The sequence below is a fragment of the Elephas maximus genome, chromosome 3 (genome assembly GCF_024166365.1).
Source record: "Elephas maximus indicus isolate mEleMax1 chromosome 3, mEleMax1 primary haplotype, whole genome shotgun sequence".
NCBI lineage: Eukaryota > Metazoa > Chordata > Mammalia > Proboscidea > Elephantidae > Elephas > Elephas maximus.
Genome location: NC_064821.1, coordinates 49,456,181 through 49,476,387, shown reverse-complemented (window position 1 = coordinate 49,476,387; position 20,207 = coordinate 49,456,181). Strand labels below are relative to the sequence as shown.

The 20,207-nt window shown below is 39.1% G+C and overlaps 2 protein-coding genes across 3 annotated transcripts in view; one reads left to right on the top strand and one right to left on the bottom strand.

Moving 5' to 3' along the window:
* NMNAT1 (nicotinamide nucleotide adenylyltransferase 1) overlaps nt 1–755 on the bottom strand; it is a 43,953-nt gene extending 43,198 nt beyond the window's left edge. The window contains exon 1 of the mRNA XM_049877877.1: nt 286–755. The gene's annotated coding sequence lies outside the window, so the exon portion shown is untranslated. The remainder of the gene's footprint in view (nt 1–285) is intronic.
* Nucleotides 386–18,723, top strand: LZIC (leucine zipper and CTNNBIP1 domain containing). 2 transcript variants are annotated; one of them, XM_049877881.1, is made up of 8 exons: nt 386–454; nt 1,031–1,190; nt 6,483–6,591; nt 8,482–8,590; nt 8,977–9,075; nt 10,788–10,883; nt 11,057–11,138; nt 11,638–18,723. In XM_049877881.1, exons 3-8 carry the CDS (start codon nt 6,491–6,493, stop codon nt 11,694–11,696), a joined length of 546 nt encoding a protein of 181 aa, XP_049733838.1. In that variant the 5' UTR covers nt 386–454; nt 1,031–1,190; nt 6,483–6,490; the 3' UTR covers nt 11,697–18,723. The 2 variants fall into 2 exon arrangements, with proteins under 2 accessions (XP_049733838.1, XP_049733837.1); XM_049877880.1 differs by having other exon boundaries at nt 8,482–8,617.
* Nucleotides 18,724–20,207: the final 1,484 nt, after the last annotated feature.

Here is a 20,207-nt window from a genome sequence, read left to right as displayed (position 1 = left end):
GAAAAGAAGTGATATATGGGAATTACGATTTAAGAGTAACAGTAGTACAAAAAACATTACTAAAGATTTTGTATGGTTTGGAACAGGGGACGGTACATGGGGGGGTAGTGGTGACACCATGAATTACCACACTGGGTGACAGCAAACCTAGTGAAGCCACTGCTCGGGTACCCTCAAAGACTCCCCTCCCCCATCTCGGACTACCAATACCTGCAACAAAAAGGAATCCCGGACTGACTCCCCTAGGAACCCGGTTTCTCTAGGGCTCGGGGAGAAGGCGCTTACCAAAACCACATACGCCAACCGGCCAGAGTCCGCTGGGAGAACACCCGCGACTCGGACGACAGCTTAGGCAACACCTTCTGCCGCATCCTCATTGGTCGAGGAGCCTGGAAGAGCGCGCATCCGCCGGAAGTACTCCTCTTGCTTGTGTCCTCCGGGCTTGGGCCCTCAGGTAGGCGGGGCCCTGGCTCCAAACTTGGGGACCGTGGGGCTGGGGTAGGTGGAGAGAGGACCCCGGGGGCCTAAGTAGGTTGTCCAGGAATTGTTCGGGAGGGCTGGGAAGAGTTTTGAGCGACGCGGGTTCACGGCAAAGGCTGGCAGCTACCGGGGCCTGGTCGATCCCAGCTGCCGCGGGAAGTCCGGTAGCCTCAGGTTCCATCGGAAGATAGGATTCGGGGGTTGTGGTCGGAGCTCCTAGTCCAGATGGGCTAAATCCAAACGGTGCTCGATTCCAGTCCGGAAAAAGGTGTGCTTTCTGCCCTTGCCTTTTCCGCTTCTGAGTTTGACAACTTCCTTCAAGGCGTCACTGCGTGCGGAGTTTCCCTCAATGACACTCTTGGGGTCGCTAGGAAAAGACCTCAGGCTGCTGGAGGCACCATCGAGGGAGAAAACGGGTTTCTCCCCCCACCCACACCCGCCCCCATTTTGTCTTCCTGGGAAGAGGAGAGGTGTGTGTTTCAATTTCAGGCAGCTCAAGTGGAGATTATGACAAATAAAACTACTTGTTGAATGGTTTCCCCTTTTCCAGCCAACTCCACCCCCACATGGTTTGAACTTTGAGCCTCTCGTAGTCCTGATGAACAACGTCGCTTTTCTCAAATATATAACCCTTGGAACTGCAAGAATTGAAGGTTTATGCAATTTGGAACTAGTCAGCACCGTGCAGAATTAAAAGTACGCAGAAGCAGGTAAGCATAAATGAGCGCCTTCCACTCCAGATTAGTGTTTGATCTGGAGTTTACCAAACTGTTCCTGTAGTTTTGGTAAAAGGTGCACCACCTTTATTGAATGCTAGGTGGTGCCAGCGAGTTAATCTTTCAGGGATAAATCTGAAATAATATAGCACCAGCTTATGCCTTTGAAAGTGCCCCCATATTCCCTGAAATTTATTCAGAATAGCTCTACCCCCTTAAAATACATTAAGCCTTTATATACTTTATCCACTTATCAAATACCTATTCTCTATTAGGTGCTGAAGAGGCTGAGAGAGGAATCAGACCTGTTTTCTACTCTCAGAGTTTACAGTCTGGAGAAGACAGACGAATGTGGGAAAATGAAATCCGCATATTAATTCAAGGCAGAAATAAGTGCTAAATAGAGAATAAGATGTGGAATGCAGAGGAAGAAGCAATTAACTCTCATTATTTGTTTACCAATCTGCCCAGCATGGTACTAGGTGCTGGGGCATAAAGAAAAGGCAAAATCCCTACTCTTAAGCTCACAACCTAGTGATTGGGAGAGAAGCAAGGAAGGTACTATGGAGAAGGTAACACTTGAGCTAGAGCTCAAAGAATAGATGACCTGGCTTGATAAGTACAAAAAATACAGGCTCAGACAGGAAGGATGAACAAATGCATGGCTTGTTCTCAAATAACAAGTATTCCCAGTGTCGTTGGACTGTAGGAAATTAGGCCTAAAAAGACACTTGTACTTTCATTTTGGGTTTCCCGCGACTCTTACCTGAAAATTCAAAGGATAACAAATAAAAACGTAAATGTGAATTTCCAGGAGAAACCCACCCAACTATTATATACAAAATGCAGCTATCATAAATTATACTTCTGAAGCCTGTTTATATTTACATATCATAAAATGATGATGATGTAAGCTGATTTTAAAAGGTAGGGTAGTAAAAAATAAATTTTCACTTAATTGCATTCTATTTTGAATACAATGTGAGGAAACCTTTTCATATCAAACCAGATGTTGTTGTTGTTAGGTGCCGTCGAGTCGGTTCCAACTCATAGCAACCTTATGCACAACAGAACGAAACACTGCCCAGTCCTGTGCCATCCTTACAATCGTTGTTATACTTGAGCTCGTTGTTGCAGCCACTGTGTCAATCCACCTTGTTGAGGGTCTTCCTCTTTTCCACAACCTTGTACTTTGCCAGGCATGATGTCCTTCTCCAGGGACTGATCCCTCCTGACAACATGTCCAAAGTGTGTAAGACGCAGTCTTGCCATCCTTGATTCTAAGGAGCATTCTGGTTGTACTTCTTCCAAGACAGATTTGTTCGTTCTTTTGGCAGGCCATGGTATATTCAATATTCTTTGCCAACACCACAATTCAAAGGTGTCAATTCTTCTTCAGTCTTCCTTATCATTGTCCAGCTTTCACATGCATATGATGTGATTGAAAATACCATGGCTTGGGTCAGGCACACCTTAGTCTTCAAGGTGACATCTTTGCTCTTCAACACTTTGAAGAGGTCCTTTGCAGCAGATTTGCCCAATGCAACGCGTCTTTTGATTTCTTGACTGCTAATTCCCTGGCTGTTGACTGGATCCAAGTAAAATGAAATCCTTGACAACTTCAATCTGTTCTCCATTTATCATGATGTTGCTCACTGGTCCACTTGTGAGGATTTTTGTTTTCTTTATGTTGAGGTGCAGTCCATACTGAAGGCTGTGGTCTTTGACCTTCATTAGTAAGTGCTTCAAGTCCTCTTCACTTTCAGCAAGCAAGGTTGTATCATAATGCAGGTTGTTAATGAGTCTTCCTCCAATCCTGATACCCCATTCTTCTTCATATAATCCAGCTTCTCGGATTTTTTGCTCAGCATACAGATTGAATAGGTATGATGAAAGATTACAACTCTGAAGCACGCCTTTCCTGACTTAAAACCAATCAGTATTCCCTTGTTCTGTCCGAACAACTGCCTCTTGATCTATGAAAAGGTTCCTTATGAGCACAATTAAGTGTTCTGGAATTCCCATTCTTTGCAACGTTATCCATAGTTTGTTATGATCCACACAGTCAAATGCCTTTGCATAGTCAATAAAACACAGGTAAACATCTTTCTGGTATTCTCTGCTTTCAGCCAGGATCCATCTGACATCAGCAATGATATCCCTGGTTCCACGTCCTCTTCTGAAACTGGCCTGAATTTCTGGCAGTTCCCTGTCGATATCACTGCTGCAGCCATTTTTGAATGATCTTCAGCAAAATTTTGCTTGCATGTGATATTAATGATATTGTTCTACAATTTCCACATTCGGTTGGATCGTATTTCTTGGGAATAGGCATAAATATGGATCTCTTCCAGTCAGTTGGCCATGAAGCTGTCTTCCATATTTCTTAGCATAGACGAGTGAGCACCTCCAGCGCTGCATCTCTTTGTTGAAACATCTCAATTGATATTCCATCAATTCCTGGAGCCTTGTTTTTCGCCAGTGGCTTCAGAGCAGCTTGGACTTCTTCCGTCAGTACCATCGGTTCCTGATCATATGCCACCTCTTGAAATGGTCGAACATCGACTAATTCTTTTGGGTGTAATGACTCTGTGTATTCCTTCCATCTTCTTTTGATGCTTCCTGCGTCCTTTAATATTTTCTGCCATAGAATCCTTCACTTTTGCAACTCGAGGCTTGAATTTTTTCTTCAGTTCTTTCAGCTTGAGAAATGCCGAGCGTGTTCTTCCCTTTTGGTTTTCCATCTCCAGTTCTTTGCACATGTCATTATAATACTTTGTCTTCTTGAGACGCCCTTTGAAATCTTCTGTTCAGTTCTTTTACTTCATCAATTCTTCCTTTTGCTTTAGCTGCCCGATGTTCGAGAGCAAGTTTCAGAGTCTTCTCTGACATCCATCTTGGTCTTTTCTTTCTTTCCTGTCTTTTCAATGACCTCTTGCTTTCTTCATGTGTGATATTCTTGATGTCATTCCACAACTCATCTGGTCTTTGGTCACTAGTGTTCAATGAGTCAAATCTATTCTTCTATATATATATTTTTTCAAACCTGATATCTCATACTAAATCATATCAAATCATCTAGTAATGATTTCTTTATGTGTAAAAATATATAAAATGCTTTTTATAAGTTATCCTAGGATTTTAGTTTTGATAAATGGTTATACCTAATATTAAACAAAATGTGTTTCCTGGAAGGAATATAAATTTAATTTTTATAAATGGAAAAACTTAAATGCCGTAAATGTTAAGGTAAATGTATACAGTATCAACACACCAAAATCAGTAGCTTTTCTCTGCATAAGCAATGATCAGCTAGAAGTTGTAATAACAAAAGAACCTCATTTTCAATATTAACAAAAAATACAGAACGTCCAGGAATAGCCAATATTCATGACCTATGTGAATAAAACCATACTTTAAAAAAAAAAACTGAAGATCATAAAAGAAGACCTAGATAAATGGAGAGATATATTCCTTGATAGGAAGATTCAAATTGCAAACATAGATTTTCTCATTAGTCTCTAAATTCATGTAATCCCTGTCAAAATTTCAACTGAATTTATAATGACCTTGAAAAGCTAATTCTCAAATTTATCTAGAAGAAAAATGCACAAGACTAGCCAAGAATTTTTTGAAAAAAAAAAAAAGAACAGTAATAAAAGGCAAGTCTTACCGATATTTATAATAGCACTATTCACATTAGCCAAAAGGTGGAAATAATCCAAGTGTCCATCAGCAGATGAATAGATAAACAAAATGTGGTGTATACATACAGTGGGATATTATGCAGTCATACAAGGCGTGAAGTTCCAATACGTGCTACAACATGGAAGAATCTTGGAGATATGCCAAGTGCGATAAGCCAGACACAAAAAAGACAAATATTGTATGATTTCACTTATATGAGGTACCTAGAATGGACAAATTTATAAACTCAAAAAGTAGAATTAAGTTTACCGGGGTGAGGATAACAGGGAGTTCCTGTTTAATGGGTATAGAGTTTCCGTTTGGGATAATAAAGAAGTTTTGGAAACTTAGTAGTGATGGTTATACAACATTATGAATGTACTTAATGCCACTGAATCGTACACTCGAAAATGGTTAAAATGGTAAATTTTAATGTTATGTATATTTCACCACAATAAAAAAATAAGAAAAAATGCAAGTCCTTATCAGTTATCAAAATACACTAGCCATAAACTTATTTAAAATAGTGAGATAACGGCTTAGGACTAGAATATGATCGATGAAACAGACTTGAGTCTGGGAATTTGACTTACAATAAAGGTAGCATGTTAGATCAATGAATAAAGGATGAGCTGTTTAGGTAGTAGATGGTGATAGGACAATTGGCTATCCTTTTGAAAGAAAATAAAAGACCCCTACTCCGTAGCATAAACAAAAAGTTGCAGATAGCTTAAAGAGCTAAATGTAAAAAAAAATTTATGAAAGTGTTAGAATACAAAGACGTATATTTTTATAAATCTTGGGGTGGGTAGGATCTGCCTTCATGGTACACGAAACTCAGAATACTCAGAGGACAAGAAAGGCCATTAAAAAACAGTAATTTATTTGTGACAACATCCTTAATTTAAAGTCAGGAGATAAGAGATAATATTTATAACATAATTACGAAGTTTTCATATCCATGTTATGTAAATTAATGAAAGAAAGATAATCCAGTAGAAAAATGGGCACATCCCCAAAGAAGAAATGTATATGGAAAGATGTTCATTCTCACAAATCATTAGGTAAACGCATATAAGAAGTACAAGATAACCCTAGGAGTGTTCTGAATCCTGGAATGTTCTGTCTCTTGATATGGGTGCTGGTTGCTGAGGTGTGTCCAATTGTGAAAATTTATTTGTACATTTATGTGTACTTTTCTATACGAATGCCGTACTTTAATAAAAAGCTTTTTTAAAAAGACCAGTACTTACTAAAAATTAAAAAGAATGCTATAATGAATCTTTTTATAAAGTAAGGTCACACCAGTCTATTTCTTTACAGATCTGCTTTTTCATCTAGCTATCTATTGAAAGTCAGATGGACCAATAACGAAGCCTTCTAAGTGGTTTGTCAAGTCGTTTAAGAACATTGTCAGGAATTTTTGTGGAATGCTACTATATAGGTTTAAATTTGTATCTAAATTGGGATTTTCTTTATGTAGCTATCTCACATCTGAAGTTCAAAAACAGTAGAGCCTATTTTAATTGCACTAGTATATTGAATTACTTCAAATAATGAAATATGATGCACTGTAACTGGGTTTATTGTTCTACATAGAGATTAAAATGGCTTCCAGAGGAAAAACGGAGACAAGCAAATTAAAACAGAACTTGGAAGAACAGTTGGATAGACTAATGCAGCAATTACAAGATCTGGAGGAATGCAGGTAATCGTATAATTGTATGTCGTTACGTTGTAAAATGGCTTTTTTCTGCAATAAGGTTAATTATAAACTCTGTGGGTTCAGGCCTATGTGTGATTTTGGTTTCCCCTGTGGTATTCTTCACAGTGCTTTGTCTATTGGTGAAAGAAACTTTGCATAGGCTTTGGAGTCACAAAGGCTAGGATATGAAAGCCTTTCAATTAATTACTAACTTCGTGTGAACTTGGGCAAAATACTTAACCTCGTTAAGTTTTCATGTCCTTATGTGTGAAGTAGAAATATCAATACCTACCTTGTCTTTAGTATTTGAAGCAGCCCTGCCTGATATCAAGTGAGAACATGCTATTTGAACTTCTGTTATGTGTTTTCAGCCTTATTTACTTAAAGGACCAAGACTAGTCATTGAACTTTTTAACAACCTGTCAAGGTTGTTTTGAATATCACAGATGAAGAGCCAGCACTTGGCCCAAAGTAGGTGCTCAGTAAATGGTAGCTATTGCTATTTGCAGTAAATGTTTAATAAATAGTTTGTTAGACTAAATAAAATTGCCCTCCTATTCAGGTGACAATTAATGTAAGTACTGCATTGCTGTTGTATTTCAAAGTATACCAGGTACTACCATTAACGATGGAAACCCTGTGGTGTAGTGGTTAAGAGCTACCTCTGCTAACCAAAAGGTCAGCAGTTCAAATCCAGCAGGCGCTCCTTGGAAACTCTATGGGGCAGTTCTACACTGTCCTATAGGGTCACTATGAGTCAGAATCGACTCAATGGCAATTTGGTTTTAGTACCATTAATAATGATAATAATAGCTATTTACCAAGTATTTATATGCTAAGAACTGATACCTTTGAATTATGGTGTTGGTGAAGAATGTTGAATATACCATGGACTGCCAGAAGAACAAACAAATCTGACTTGGAAGACATACAACCAGAATGCTCCTTAGAAGCAAGGATGGCAAGACATCTTCTCACATGCTTTAGACATGTTATCAGGAGGGACCAGTGCCCGAAGAAGGACATCATGCTTGGTGAAGTAGAGGGACAGTGAAAGAGAGGAAGACCCTCAACGAGATAGATTGACACAGTGGCTGCAACAATGGGCCCAAGCATAATAACGATTGTGAGGATGGCGCAGGACCCGGCAGTGTTTCGTTCGGTTGTCACAGGGTCTCTATACATCAGAACCAACTCGACAGCACCTAACAACACATTATATGCCAAACACTTTCCATATCTCATGTAATTTTCATAACAACCCTATGGAGACTGTCATTATCTGCCTGGGGGTGAGGGATGGGCAGTGGTAGTTCATTGGTAGAATTCTCCCCTTCTATGCCAGAAGCCCAGGTTTAACTCCCAGCCTGTGCAGCCACTGTCTGTCAGTGGAGTCCTATGATGCCGAACAGGTTTCAGTGGAGATCCCAGACTAAGACAGACTAGGAAGAGAGGCCTGGCGATCTACTTCTAAAAACTCAGCCAGCACAAACTCTGGATCACAACAGCCTGATCCCGTTGTGTGTGTTTCTGGGGCTAACTCAACAGCAACTAACAACAGCAACAACGTCATTGTCTGCAACTTAAAGAAGCTGAGGTTTGCTCAAAGTTGTACCATTGATTCATAGTCCACTTAAAAGAAGTTTGTTCAGTGTGCTTCATTGTGGTAAAATAAAAATGTTTTATTATCAAAGTGACCGCGTTGCAGGAAAACGTCCATACTGCTCTCTGAAGATAAGCATTATTAGCAGTTTGATAGTTACTTCAACCTTTTTCCCCAGGATCTTTTTTATAAGTATATATATATATATGTAAGATTTTTGTATACAGTAATGAGATTACTTTTTTCACCTGAAAGTCTTTTTTTATATTATGACATTCAATGTACTCTAGAGAGGAACTTGATACAGAGGAATATGAAGAAACCAAAAAGGAAACGCTGGAGCAGCTAAGTGAATTTAATGATTCACTGAAGAAAATTATGTCTGGAAATATGACTTTGGTAGATGAACTAAGTGGAATGCAATTGGTAAGCATAATTTACTCACATTGATGACAGAGTTGATATGTAATTTTCTTTCTTTTTTGTAAGTGTAGTTGTAGGAAACATACCCTGTGTTTTTTGGTATTACTTCAAGATGAGTGTCTACTTCTGCATAAAACAGTACGTATGTCCAGATCTTCATTTAGCTTGATGTTTGGCTTTAGTGACATGCATGGAAATAGCAAATAGGAACTAAAATTATAACAGCACTTGATGAACAAAGAAGACTTACCAATGACTGAGTATATAAATGGTCTCTTAGTGGTTTACTTTGTATGTTAAATATTATTGTAATGTCATTCATTGGAATATTTTGGTTGGTTTTTGCCTTTCTGTTTTTCTAGGCTATCCAGGCAGCTATTAGTCAGGCCTTTAAAACTCCAGAGGTCATCAGGTTGTTTGCAAAGAAACAACCAGGTCAGCTTCGGACAAGGTTAGCAGAGGTAAAGTTTCTTTAAATTGATCGGATCATTGTATTCGTTTCTTTTCCCAGCCTGAGAGTTTCTCCAATATGATATTCTAAAGCTTAAAAATTGAGCAGTTGAATTTAGAGCAGCAACTCAAACTTTTCTGACAGATTAGTCCTTTGAGCAGTTGTGATTGAAAAGGAATGTAGAAGTCAAAGCAGCACATGGCATTTTAAATTCCCACTGACTGCTTCAACTTATACTCCACCTTTAAGGTTTCACCTTTACTTCTGGAGCCCCAAGTTTAAATCCCATTTGGAATTCATTAGCAACGTTGCTTTGTGCTTCTGTGGCATCTCTCATCTAAGAATCTCCAAGACCTTTATAGACCTGGTACTTCAGGAAGTCTGTTTATAGACTTAAATATAATTGAGGCATTAATAAGTTATATGTACCCAGAAAACCATGGGTAATTCAGTAGCAGAGTGGTTAAGAGCATGACTTGGGTCAGACTGACTGGATTTGAATCCCTGCTCCACTACTAAGAAGTGTAACCTTGGACAATGTATTCAACCTCTTTGTGCCTTATCTTCTCCCTCTGTAAAATGGTGATAATGATAGTCCCTCGCTCTTATGGTTGTCATGAGGTTTATGAATTAATACGTGCAGAAAGCACTTAGAAGGGACCCTGGTGACGCAGTGGTTAAGCATTCAGCTGCTAACAGAAAGGTGGGCGGTTCCAACCCACCAGCTGCCCTGTGGGAGAAAGATATGGCAGCCTGCTCCTGTAAATATTAGAGCCTTGGAAACCCTATGAGGCAGTTCTACTCTGTACTACAGGGTCACTGTGAATTGGAATCGACTCGACTGCAATGGTGGTGGGTAAAGCACTTAGAATAGTAACTATGCATAGTACACTCAGTGTTTCTGTGGTGGGGATGATATTTAACTGAAGTTCCAGAAGATCTAATACCAGTTGTACCATTCAAGCTGCAGGCCACATTTCACTTTAACGAAATGAGTTCTTAGAGGATAGCTTCTTTACAAAGGAAGCTACTGACCTACTACTTCTTCAGCAGAGTTTATAACTAAAACACAGGTAGTCCCCGATTTAGGAAGGAGTTCTGTTCTGTAGTCAGTTCTGACATGAGTCAAAAACCTTGTTGTTTTTTTTTTTATTGCCTTTTATTATCACTATATAAATCTTTGGGGGTTGGAAGCTTTACATATGCTTACAAATATATTTTAATACATACATACACACATACGTAAAGAAATACACACATCCATGAAAAAATAGACAATGTTGGCATTTTCTTAGTTGTGGTAATAACTCCACTTGTGGAAGGTTCTGGATCACCTGAATTATTCCTGGGAATAAGGATGGTGTTGCTAGTCAGAAAATTAATGAGAGTTGTCTGTATGGTCCTTTTATGCACTGCAGCATTGTGTGTAGTGCATATTACTAACAATAAGATGTACCAAAAAAAAACAGATGGTCATAAGCCCGGTTTGTTGTAAGTCAAATATGTTTTAAGTTGGGAACTACGTGTAATGATTATGATTAGCTTTAATGTTTATTAGAACTGTGTAAAATCATTTATATCATGTTTGCCTTGAATTATTTCTGTAGTTCTTCATGAATCAGCTAGAGGATTTTTTTAAGCACTAGGTCTGACAAGCTGGATTTTAACCACAGAATATTTTTCTCACTTAAACACTGTGTGCTTTGCATTCATCCACTGTAGATGGATAGAGATCTGATGGTAGGAAAGCTGGAAAGAGACCTGTACACTCAACAGAAAGTGGAGATACTAACAGCTCTCAGGAAACTTGGAGAGAAGGTACCAGTATTTTATTTAACATTTTAGATATAAAGAAAAATTGTGAAGTATTTGGTACAGAACTTTTTGATCCATGATCTACTTTGTGGTCCTGAGACATTCTTCACTGTGGTTCTTAGAACCACTCATAACATTTGCATGCACTAGACTGCAGTTTGTTTTGTTCTGTTTAGCTGACTGCAGATGATGAGGCGTTCCTGTCAGCAAATGCGGGTGCTATACTCAGCCAGTTTGAGAAAGTCGCCACTGACCTTGGTGAGTACCTTCGTATTTCTGAAAGCTGAACATGTATTACCATTCCAGACCGAAGGGCAGTGTGGTGGGGATAAATGACCTTTTCTTGAGTTTAGCGGTAAAAACAGAATGATTTTCTTCATAAATCCAATTCATTGGTTTTATTTCCCAATACTTTTTAATTCAAAATAATTAAATTTCATGCAGCTTTTTTTAGCTTTTTTTCTTTTTTACTATTTGTCAGCTAAATGTAACTATAAAAATAAATATCTTACATATTACATACCTTGAGCTGGAGTAAGAATTTATAGCCAATAAGTCACCCTCTGGGTGCAGCAAGATCGTTTGTGCAGAAGGAAGGGAATTGTGATGGCCGCGGAAGGTTAGGGGTTAACACACTGAGAACGGAGGCTGATTCTATTTTCTATTTCACGTTCTGTGTGAAAGATTTTTCTGTCTTTACCTACAACTGTAAATACATTTGAAATAACCTTTTTGATAATTGTGTCTTTCTCCTTAGGCTCTGGAGACAAAGTCCTTGCTTTGGCAAGTTTTGAGGTTGAAAAAACAAAAAAATGACATGGTATGGAATCTTGGGACCTTGATTACATTCTTGGAAATGACATTTTTCGTCTGGGGATTTTAAGTCATTGCAAAGAAATCAAGAGATTCTCAAACTGCATTAATAACTTAAGAAAAGATGACATAAAAATGTAGTGATGGCTTCTGTTGATGGCATTCGTCATTGTGCTTTGTGTAGGGCTACCTTTGTGAGTGATCTGGACCGGTTGGGACGGAAGGACTCACTGGATCTTACTCATTATGATTTGTCTGTGTAAGAGAGAGAAAAGATAATGGAGTTTCTCTGCCTGTTTTTATTAAGGCTTCTTGTTTGTAAGTGCTGAGAGTGAACGAAAAGATATGAACTAATGGTTCTTTCCTGCTGCCAGCTTTACTCATTGTAGTGAATAGTGTAGCAACATCAGTAGACCTCATATGTGTTCACAGAATTTTAGAGTTCAAAGTGGCCTTAGAAATCATTTTCGTTTTACAAACAAGGAAACTGAGGCTCAGAAGAACAAATGACTAGCTTAAAGTCACATTAGAGAGAGCTGAGGCTAAGACTCAGTGTCCTGACTCCCCGTTTAGTGTTCATTGAGTTTTATTTCTTTATACAGTTTTAAAAAAAACAATAACTAACATGTATTTGTGCAAGTGTTTATGAAAATTTGATGTCCCAACGAAAAGTTGACACTATACTAAGGGACCATTCCCTAGCCTGTATGCTGTCCCTGTGAATGGGGCCCATTGTGTCTCTGAGTTTTGAGCTTGGAACAATGGGAGCCCTGTTGAGAATCTCCTGAAGTAACTTAACCTCCTGCATTGTCTCGCCAGGGAAGCAATAGGAAATGGCAGCTAGAGGCCCTCCCTGTGTGTGCCCTCTTGCTGAAACCCAGAGGGAGGTGCCTGTAAGCTACTATTTACTCTTAAGTTTTTGGAGAAACACAAAACAAGTTGTGAGGAAAAACAAGCTTCTCTCCTGAGTGTTCACGTCTATCTGCATACTCAGATATATAGATACGTGCATATGCATGTGTGTTAGCCTATTTCCTAGGCTCTGGCCATTTTATATTCTTCCTCAATGTTCTTTTTCTTTGCACTTTATACAAATTAAAAACCTTTCTACAGCTTCTTGTATGCTGTAAACTCTACTAGGTGCTCTGCCAACAAATTAGGAGACCTCAGCTACATAAATGCCTTATTTGAACTTTTAATGGGTAATTTTTTTTAATATCGGTTTAAATGGTCAAAAACTTGTGTGTTGAAATTGTGATAAATCAAGAAAAAGAAAATTTCCTGCTGTTCATCTAGGGCTTTATGGTCAATCATCATTTCATTTTTCTATGTGTGGTTTTTAATTTAGGTGAAATTCAAAACCCAAAAAAAACACTGCCGTTGAGTCTGCTCCGACTCATAGCAATCCTATAGAACAGAGTAGAACTGCCCCATAGAGTTTCCAAGGAGCGCCTGGTGGATTCGAACTGCTGACCTCTTGGTTAGCAGCCGTAGCACTTAACCGCTACGCCACCAGGGTTTCCAGGTGAAATTCACATAGCGTGAAATTGACCATCTTAAAGTTGAGTGGCGTTTAGTACATTTCACAATATTGTGCAACCACACCACTTCTATCTAGTTACAAAGCATTTTCATCACCTCAAAAAGAAACCCCATACCCATGAAGCAGTCACTTCCCATTTCTCCCCTCCTCTAGCCCCTGGTAACCACTCATCCCATTTCTCCCACCCCCTCCAGCCCCTGGTAACCACTAATCAAGTTTATCTATTCTGGATATTTCATACAAGTGGAATCATAAACTATTTGTCCCTTTGTGCCCAGCTTCTTTCACTTAGCATAATGTTTTTGAGGTTCATCCATGTATCAGGACTTCATTTCTTTTTATGACTGTATAATACTCTGTTCTATGTGTATACCACATTTTTTTATCCACTGTTCAATTGATGAACGCTTGGGTGGTTTCCACCTTCTGGCCATTGTGAATAGTGCTGCTGTGAACACTCATGTACAAGAATTTGCTTGAGTTCAATTGTTTTGGGTACCTGAAGACTTAGGGGAAACCCTCATGGTGTAGTGGTTAAGAGCTATGGCTGCAAACCAAAAGGTTGACAGTTTGAATCCACTAGGTGCTCCTTGGAAACTATGGGACAGTTCTAGTCTGTTCTATAGGGTCACTGAGTCGGAATTGACTTGATGGCAGTGGGTTTTTGTTTTGTTTTTCAGCTAGACATGGCAAAGTGATTAAAAGCTCAAGCTGCTAACCAAAAGGTCGGCAGTTCAAATCCACCAGGTGCTGCTTGGAAACCCTGTGGGGCAGCTCTACTCTGTCCTGTAGGGTCGCTATGAGTCGGAATTGACTCAACGGCACACAACACCAACAACAGCAGCAAGATACTATCAGTTATGGCTGTGGGATCTTTGGTAGGTTACTTGATCTTTTTGAGCCTCAATTACCTGATCTGTTCAATGGGGATAATAGGCCTACCTCATAGTATTGTTGTGCATTCTCTTCCTTACTGCATTGGCGCTAATCTACCATTTAAGTTCTATTTCAAGCACCATCTGACATATTTTGCTTCACGGGTTTGGCATTTCATTGAGAAAAATAGTTTGATAAGTGAGTAAATTCTATGCAACTATAGTTATTAAATGACTTCCATACTGTGTCTCCTGTTCATATTTTGCTACATTTAATCATCTAGTTTTTTAGATCTCTTGGGAGGTCTCAGATTGCAGTAACCCTGAGGCAATGAACTTCTCAACATTCTTGGGTCAGACTAATGTTTTAATGAACAGAATTCCTGCATATTTCAAAGCACTGGGGCTGAGACAGAAATAAATTCCAATGAACAAGGGTCCAAATGGGCTGTTTTATCTAACCTAATAATTTAAAACAATTCCTGTATTTCGGTGTTGGTTTTTTTGTTTGATTTTTTTTTTAATCCTGTGACTAGATAAGGTAGGTATTCTAGGTTGGGGGTGGAGGAAGAAACTGAGCAAAAGAATGAGGAGTTGTTCCCAAGGTAGACTTGGAATTGGGACAGATGGGTCGTTAACTTTGATTGTTAGCCTTTTATTGAAGACACTCAGACAAGGAATGGTCATCTTTAGCAATAAAAAAAAGACTGTGCAACTCCATCATCTTATTACAGTAAATGACGGACAGTTTGAAATTATTGCAGAAAAAACAGACCCAAACCATTTTGCCTAGAGCCTTTCAACCGCTTTCATCTGTTTTGTTTTGTTTCTTATTCTATTCATTACTAAGACCAAAGACTGCTCTTCTTTGCCCCTCAAAATGTTTTCAAGCATTAATATGTAAATTAAAACTGTCAGCATTCCCCCAGACCCCGGTGAACAAGCTGCAAGACTTAATTGCTTCCAGTCTGTCTGGCCAGGAAATTAAGATTTTAGAAACTGGGGAAACTACTATTTAATATTTTCATCAAGTTGCAAAAAGCAGGTTAAAAAATATGGCTTTCCTAGATACCACCCTAAAATATGGCCTCTTGACACCCTAACTCACTTTCTTTTTGAAATCCCCCTCTCTGCTCACACTAATAGCAAAGCAGAGAAATTATAATGCTGAAAGGACCTCAGACACCAGGGGTCAGTGATGTTCTCAAGAGCTCACAACAGAGAATCCTGAACTGCTGTTCCAAGCAGAGGGCCAGGAAAGTGGAGACGTTTGAGGCTGTCAGCTGGAAGCTTCCTGATGCCTGGTTGTTTTCCTTTGAGAAGACCACATTCCTCACAGCCTCAGACAATTGACTACAATTGAAAATAACAAATTATTTTTTTCTTTTGAGTTAAGGTAATGCTGGCAAAAGTTCTTTCTAAGATTACCCATCAGCCATGGATCCTCTGCTCCAACTTTTGGTAACCGTGACTGTGAACTTTGAAGCCTTCCCACGAAAAACTAATGAAGTCGTAATTTCATTACATGGTTTAAAAGCTTACGCCAATTTTGTCTATTCTAAAATGCCTTAGCGGGTCAGATACTGTTTTTTGCTACTGCTAAATTGTCATATTACATGGGGGTATTCACTCCCTGGAGAAGGACATCAGGCTTGGTAAAGTAGAGGGTCAGGGAAAAAGAGGAAGACCTTCAACAAGATGGATTGACACAGTGGCTGCAACAGTGGGCTCAAACACAGCAATGATTGTGAGGATGGTGCAGGACCAGGCAGTGTTTCATTCCGTTATACATAGGATTGCTATGAGTCGGAACCGACTTGATGGCACCTAACAACATTCTTTCCTATAAGTGGAGTTTGGTTTAATGATTTTTTTTTTTACCTCATGAAAAAAACTAAAATATCCTCCTTTAGGCCTGGCATTAGGCCTCCAATACTCATAAACTATGCTAAGAAGAAAACTGAGGCAATTACCTTCAATGGTAATAAAAGAGACAGGTAATTTAGGTAAAAGCAAATATTTGGTTTGAATTAGATTCTGATTGCCTTAACCCTGTGATTTGGCTGTGATCTTAGAAAATGTGGTGCTTTTATTATTTCATGTTAAAAAAAACTTTGTTAGCATCTCAAATTTTATAGCAAGTGTCTTGTAGGTCTTGGCAAATTATACCTTACAATTGGTTTACAAAGATCTGCGCTTATTCTCGTTTATTTAAATATTTTGTTTCATATTTACTTAGGAAAGAAGCATTTGTACTTTTGGAGCAATCATGGCAAAATGTCAGTCCCTTAGCCTCAGCTTTGCAGCATTTCTTTTTATACTATCTTCTAGAAGTTTCAGTGGTTTATTCCTCTGCAAGGAAATGCTTTGACCATGACTTTATAAGATTGCATATAAAGGAATATGTATAGGCATACCTAGGTCCACTTTCCATTCTCAGAAAGAAAATTGCAGACTCTGCCCTTACTTTATGAGAGTGGAGGAAAAATAAGGAATGTAAGCATATGCTCGATCCTGTGTGGGGCCTCTCCTGAGAGTCAGCTTGGACCTATGGCATGTCTGTATCCCACGCGGTACTTCTGACCTATAGTGCTACTTTTTTTTTTTTTTTTTAATTAATTTTTATTAAGCTTCAAGTGAACATTTACCATTCCAATCAGTCTGTCACATGTAGGTTTACATACATCATACTCCCTTCTCCCACTTGCTCTCCCCCTATTGAGTCAGCCCTTTCAGTCTCTCATTTCGTGCCAATTTTGCCATCTTCCCTCTCTCTCTTTCTTCCCATCCCCCCTCCAGTCAAGAGTTGCCAACACACTCTCCAGTGTCCACCTAATTTAACTGGCTCACTCTTCATCAGCATCTCTCTCCCCCCTGCTGACCAGTCCTTTTCATGCCTGATGAGTTGTCTTCGGGGATGGTTCCTGTCCTGTGCCATCAGAAGTTCTGGGGAGCATTGTCTCTGGGATTCCTCTAGTCGCATTCATATCATTAGGTATGGTCTTTTTATGAGAATTTGGGGTCTGTATCCCATTGGCCTCCTGCTCCCTCAGGAGTTGTCTGTTGTGCTCCCTAGCAGGGCAGACATCGATTGTGGCCGGGCACCAACTAGTTCTTCTGGTCTCAGGATAATGTAGGTCTCTGGTTCATGTGGCCCTTTCCCTACAGTGCTACTTTTGCCAGGATGGGAGATTAATGGTGCCAGGTTAATTTTGTGACAAGGTGTCTTAGTTATCTAGTGCTCCTCTAACAGAAATACCACAGGTGGATAGCTTTAGCAAACAAAAATTTATTCTCTCACTGTTTACAGGGCTAGAAGTCCTCATTCAGGGTACCAGCTCTAGGGGAAGGCATTGCTCTGTGTCGGCTCTGGGTGAAGGTCCTTGTTTCTTTTCAACATCTTTGGGCCCAGCATTCCTTGGAAATCTCCATATGTCTTGGTATCGACCTTCCCCGGGGTCAAGGAGGTTCTTAGCGCAGGGACCCTGGGGCCAGAATATGCGCTCCACTCCTGGTTCTTCTTTCTTGGTAGTAGTAAGTTTCCTCCCCTCTCTGCTTGCCTCTCTCTCCTTTTATCTCTTGTAAGATAAAAAAATGTGACACAAGCAAGGGTATGACTTAAGGGTGTGACTTAAGTGTAAGGCTGTGACTCAAGATACACCCCACACTGATCCTGCCTCATTAACATATCACAAATACAGGATAGTTACATCAGATCACAAAATGGAGGACAACCATACAATACTGGAAATCATGGCCTAGCCAAGGTGGCACAGATTTTTGGAGGACACAATTCAATCCATGACACAAAGCACCAGACAAATCGTGTATACTGGGTCCTTTTGCTTAGAAAAACTCAAAAGTGTGTGCTTTTCCCTGGTGGAGATTATGTCTTGAAATTGATGAGAAGAAAATGTGTTTTGGAAAAGTCTTAGAGTAATTGCTATTGGGAGAGGGGGGAGTTTATATCTGCCACCTCCTCTGATTGCGATGTCATTTCTTCTTTCATCAGTTATTAGTGCTGATGGATATGCCAGACACTTTCCTTAGCTCTCTCTCTCTCCCTTTTTTTTTAATCTCTAACATTTATATTGGATGTAATTCTTACCAAAAAACAAGACTCTTAAAATGTTTATGTAATTAATAGTTTTCGATATTCAGCAGAATCACTATAGAGGTTTACTGTACAATAACAGTTTTTTAATAGACCTAACATTAAAAAAAAGAAAAAAAGGTATCTGTGACTATATGATAGTTACCTGGGTCTTTAGAAACATTATTTCTGTATATCACATTATATCTATGTATTGTAAAGAGTATTATACTTGGAAATAATCCTGATGTATACAATTTGATCTAAATAATCTTTATAATTTTTTACTTCACCTTTAATCAACCTGGGAAAGTGCATATCTCATTAAGTTATTTTGGAGACTATTAAATGGAGAGAAAGTTGAATTACTTCATTTTCAATTGTAATTCTGTCACTGTTTTGTACATAATTTTTGACCCACTTTGTCAACTGGCCTTCCATATTTTCATGTAGATATTTTGTGAAGAATGGTTAATAAATGTATAAATTGCTTTGCAACTACATTGTAAGGAACTGCATAAAAGCTAAATAATACTATTTTCATGAAAATAAAATATTTAAACTATTAAAATCCTCATCTTAAGGAGCTATTAAGAATACTAAATAAAATGGAGGCATTGTGTGTGTTTTAAATAAGGGAAGCTTCGTTGTTCATAGTTCCGATATTTGAAGTAGTGGGAAATGAAGATCATAAAATTAACTGGGTCTGTCTAATGTGGGAAAGAGCCTACAATTCTGTTTCCCCAGTCTTTCCCTTTCGTGGAGGTGAGGTAAATTACTTTTTCTGTTATATTTACTTTTAATGATATAACTTGTGCTAAAGAGATCTTATAACAGACCAAGACATCCTAACTGAAAGAATGTTACTGGATTTGTGGGAATTCCTGTGTTAATATTATAGTCTGTCTCAACAGGGTGTCATTAGCAGCAGAAATGGAAGGCAAATTAAAACCAGTCCCTTTATCTTTCCCAGACACTGCAGCCTCTTTAGCATGCTGCTTCTCTAAGTCTCTTACTCTGAAAAGAAATTAAATGGAAATTGCCTGCTCGTGGTTGTTTTAAAAAGTCACAAGTGTCACCTGTATGCTTGCTTGAGGACTCCCTGCCTCCTCCTCTCTGTGAGCCTGTCTTCTCTTTCCTGAGAAAGCTTTTCTGCTTATTAGTGAAATAAGTGCCCCTTTCTGTTCTGTCTGTACTTAGCCACCAATTAGTGTGATGAGCAGAAATGCTCCCATGCTGAGCGCTGCGCTGGGGGCATGAAGGAAGCTGACACTACTCCATGGTACAAGCTTCATCTCCCAGGAGAGGCCCTCAATAGGTTTGGTCTGCCTCCTGGGGTCTGTAGCTATTTCAGCCCAACTGACATTAAAGCCAATCTAAAGATATTGCTAAAGCCTTTGGATTATTTAAGTGAATTGCCTCCACTTGGATTCAGCTAAAAATAGTTCACTTTCACTTCCCCCTGTTGTCCCAAAGTTACATGAACTTCCCCCTAAGCCTCACACCCCAGCAAAAATATTGATGTTGTTAGCAAGACTAGCTTCTTACTAAAGACCCAGGACAATCACTATGAGTGCAAGAATGGAAGCAAAAAAATGAACCCAAATTCAAGCTAAGCCCAAGAATGTGAGACAAGAAATCAGAACTGTGGGAAAAGACAGATTTTCTCTTCCCCTCAAATATTAATTTATGTATAAAAATTAATGACAGCACATAGCACTGGCCCAGACCAATGTAGACCTATCCTAACTAGGTACCTACTCTGTCTTTTTCTCCTTCCCATTTGAAACCCGTGGTAGAACTAGTAGCCTTGGAGCAACTGGCAGAAGAGTGAGCATTCCTGGACAAGGTGGAGCTAGCCCTGACAGGAAGAAACTCATGTTTACAGAGAAGGAAGTGAAAAAGGGATCAATTTGTTCCCAAAAACCGTTGTAACCATTTGTTATTACTGACAGCAAGTGCTTCTAGCCACCTAGAAATCATATACATTCTGCATCTATGGA

Bases quoted from the DNA above. Each gene is read 5' to 3' on its own strand.
- LZIC (XM_049877880.1), top strand. From the start codon at position 6,491: ATGGCTTCCAGAGGAAAAACGGAGACAAGCAAATTAAAACAGAACTTG. The intron at 8,618-8,976 runs GTAAGCATAATT...CTGTTTTTCTAG, and splicing joins AACTAAGTGGAATGCAATTG to GCTATCCAGGCAGCTATTAG. The intron at 11,139-11,637 runs GTGAGTACCTTC...CTTTCTCCTTAG, and splicing joins GAAAGTCGCCACTGACCTTG to GCTCTGGAGACAAAGTCCTT.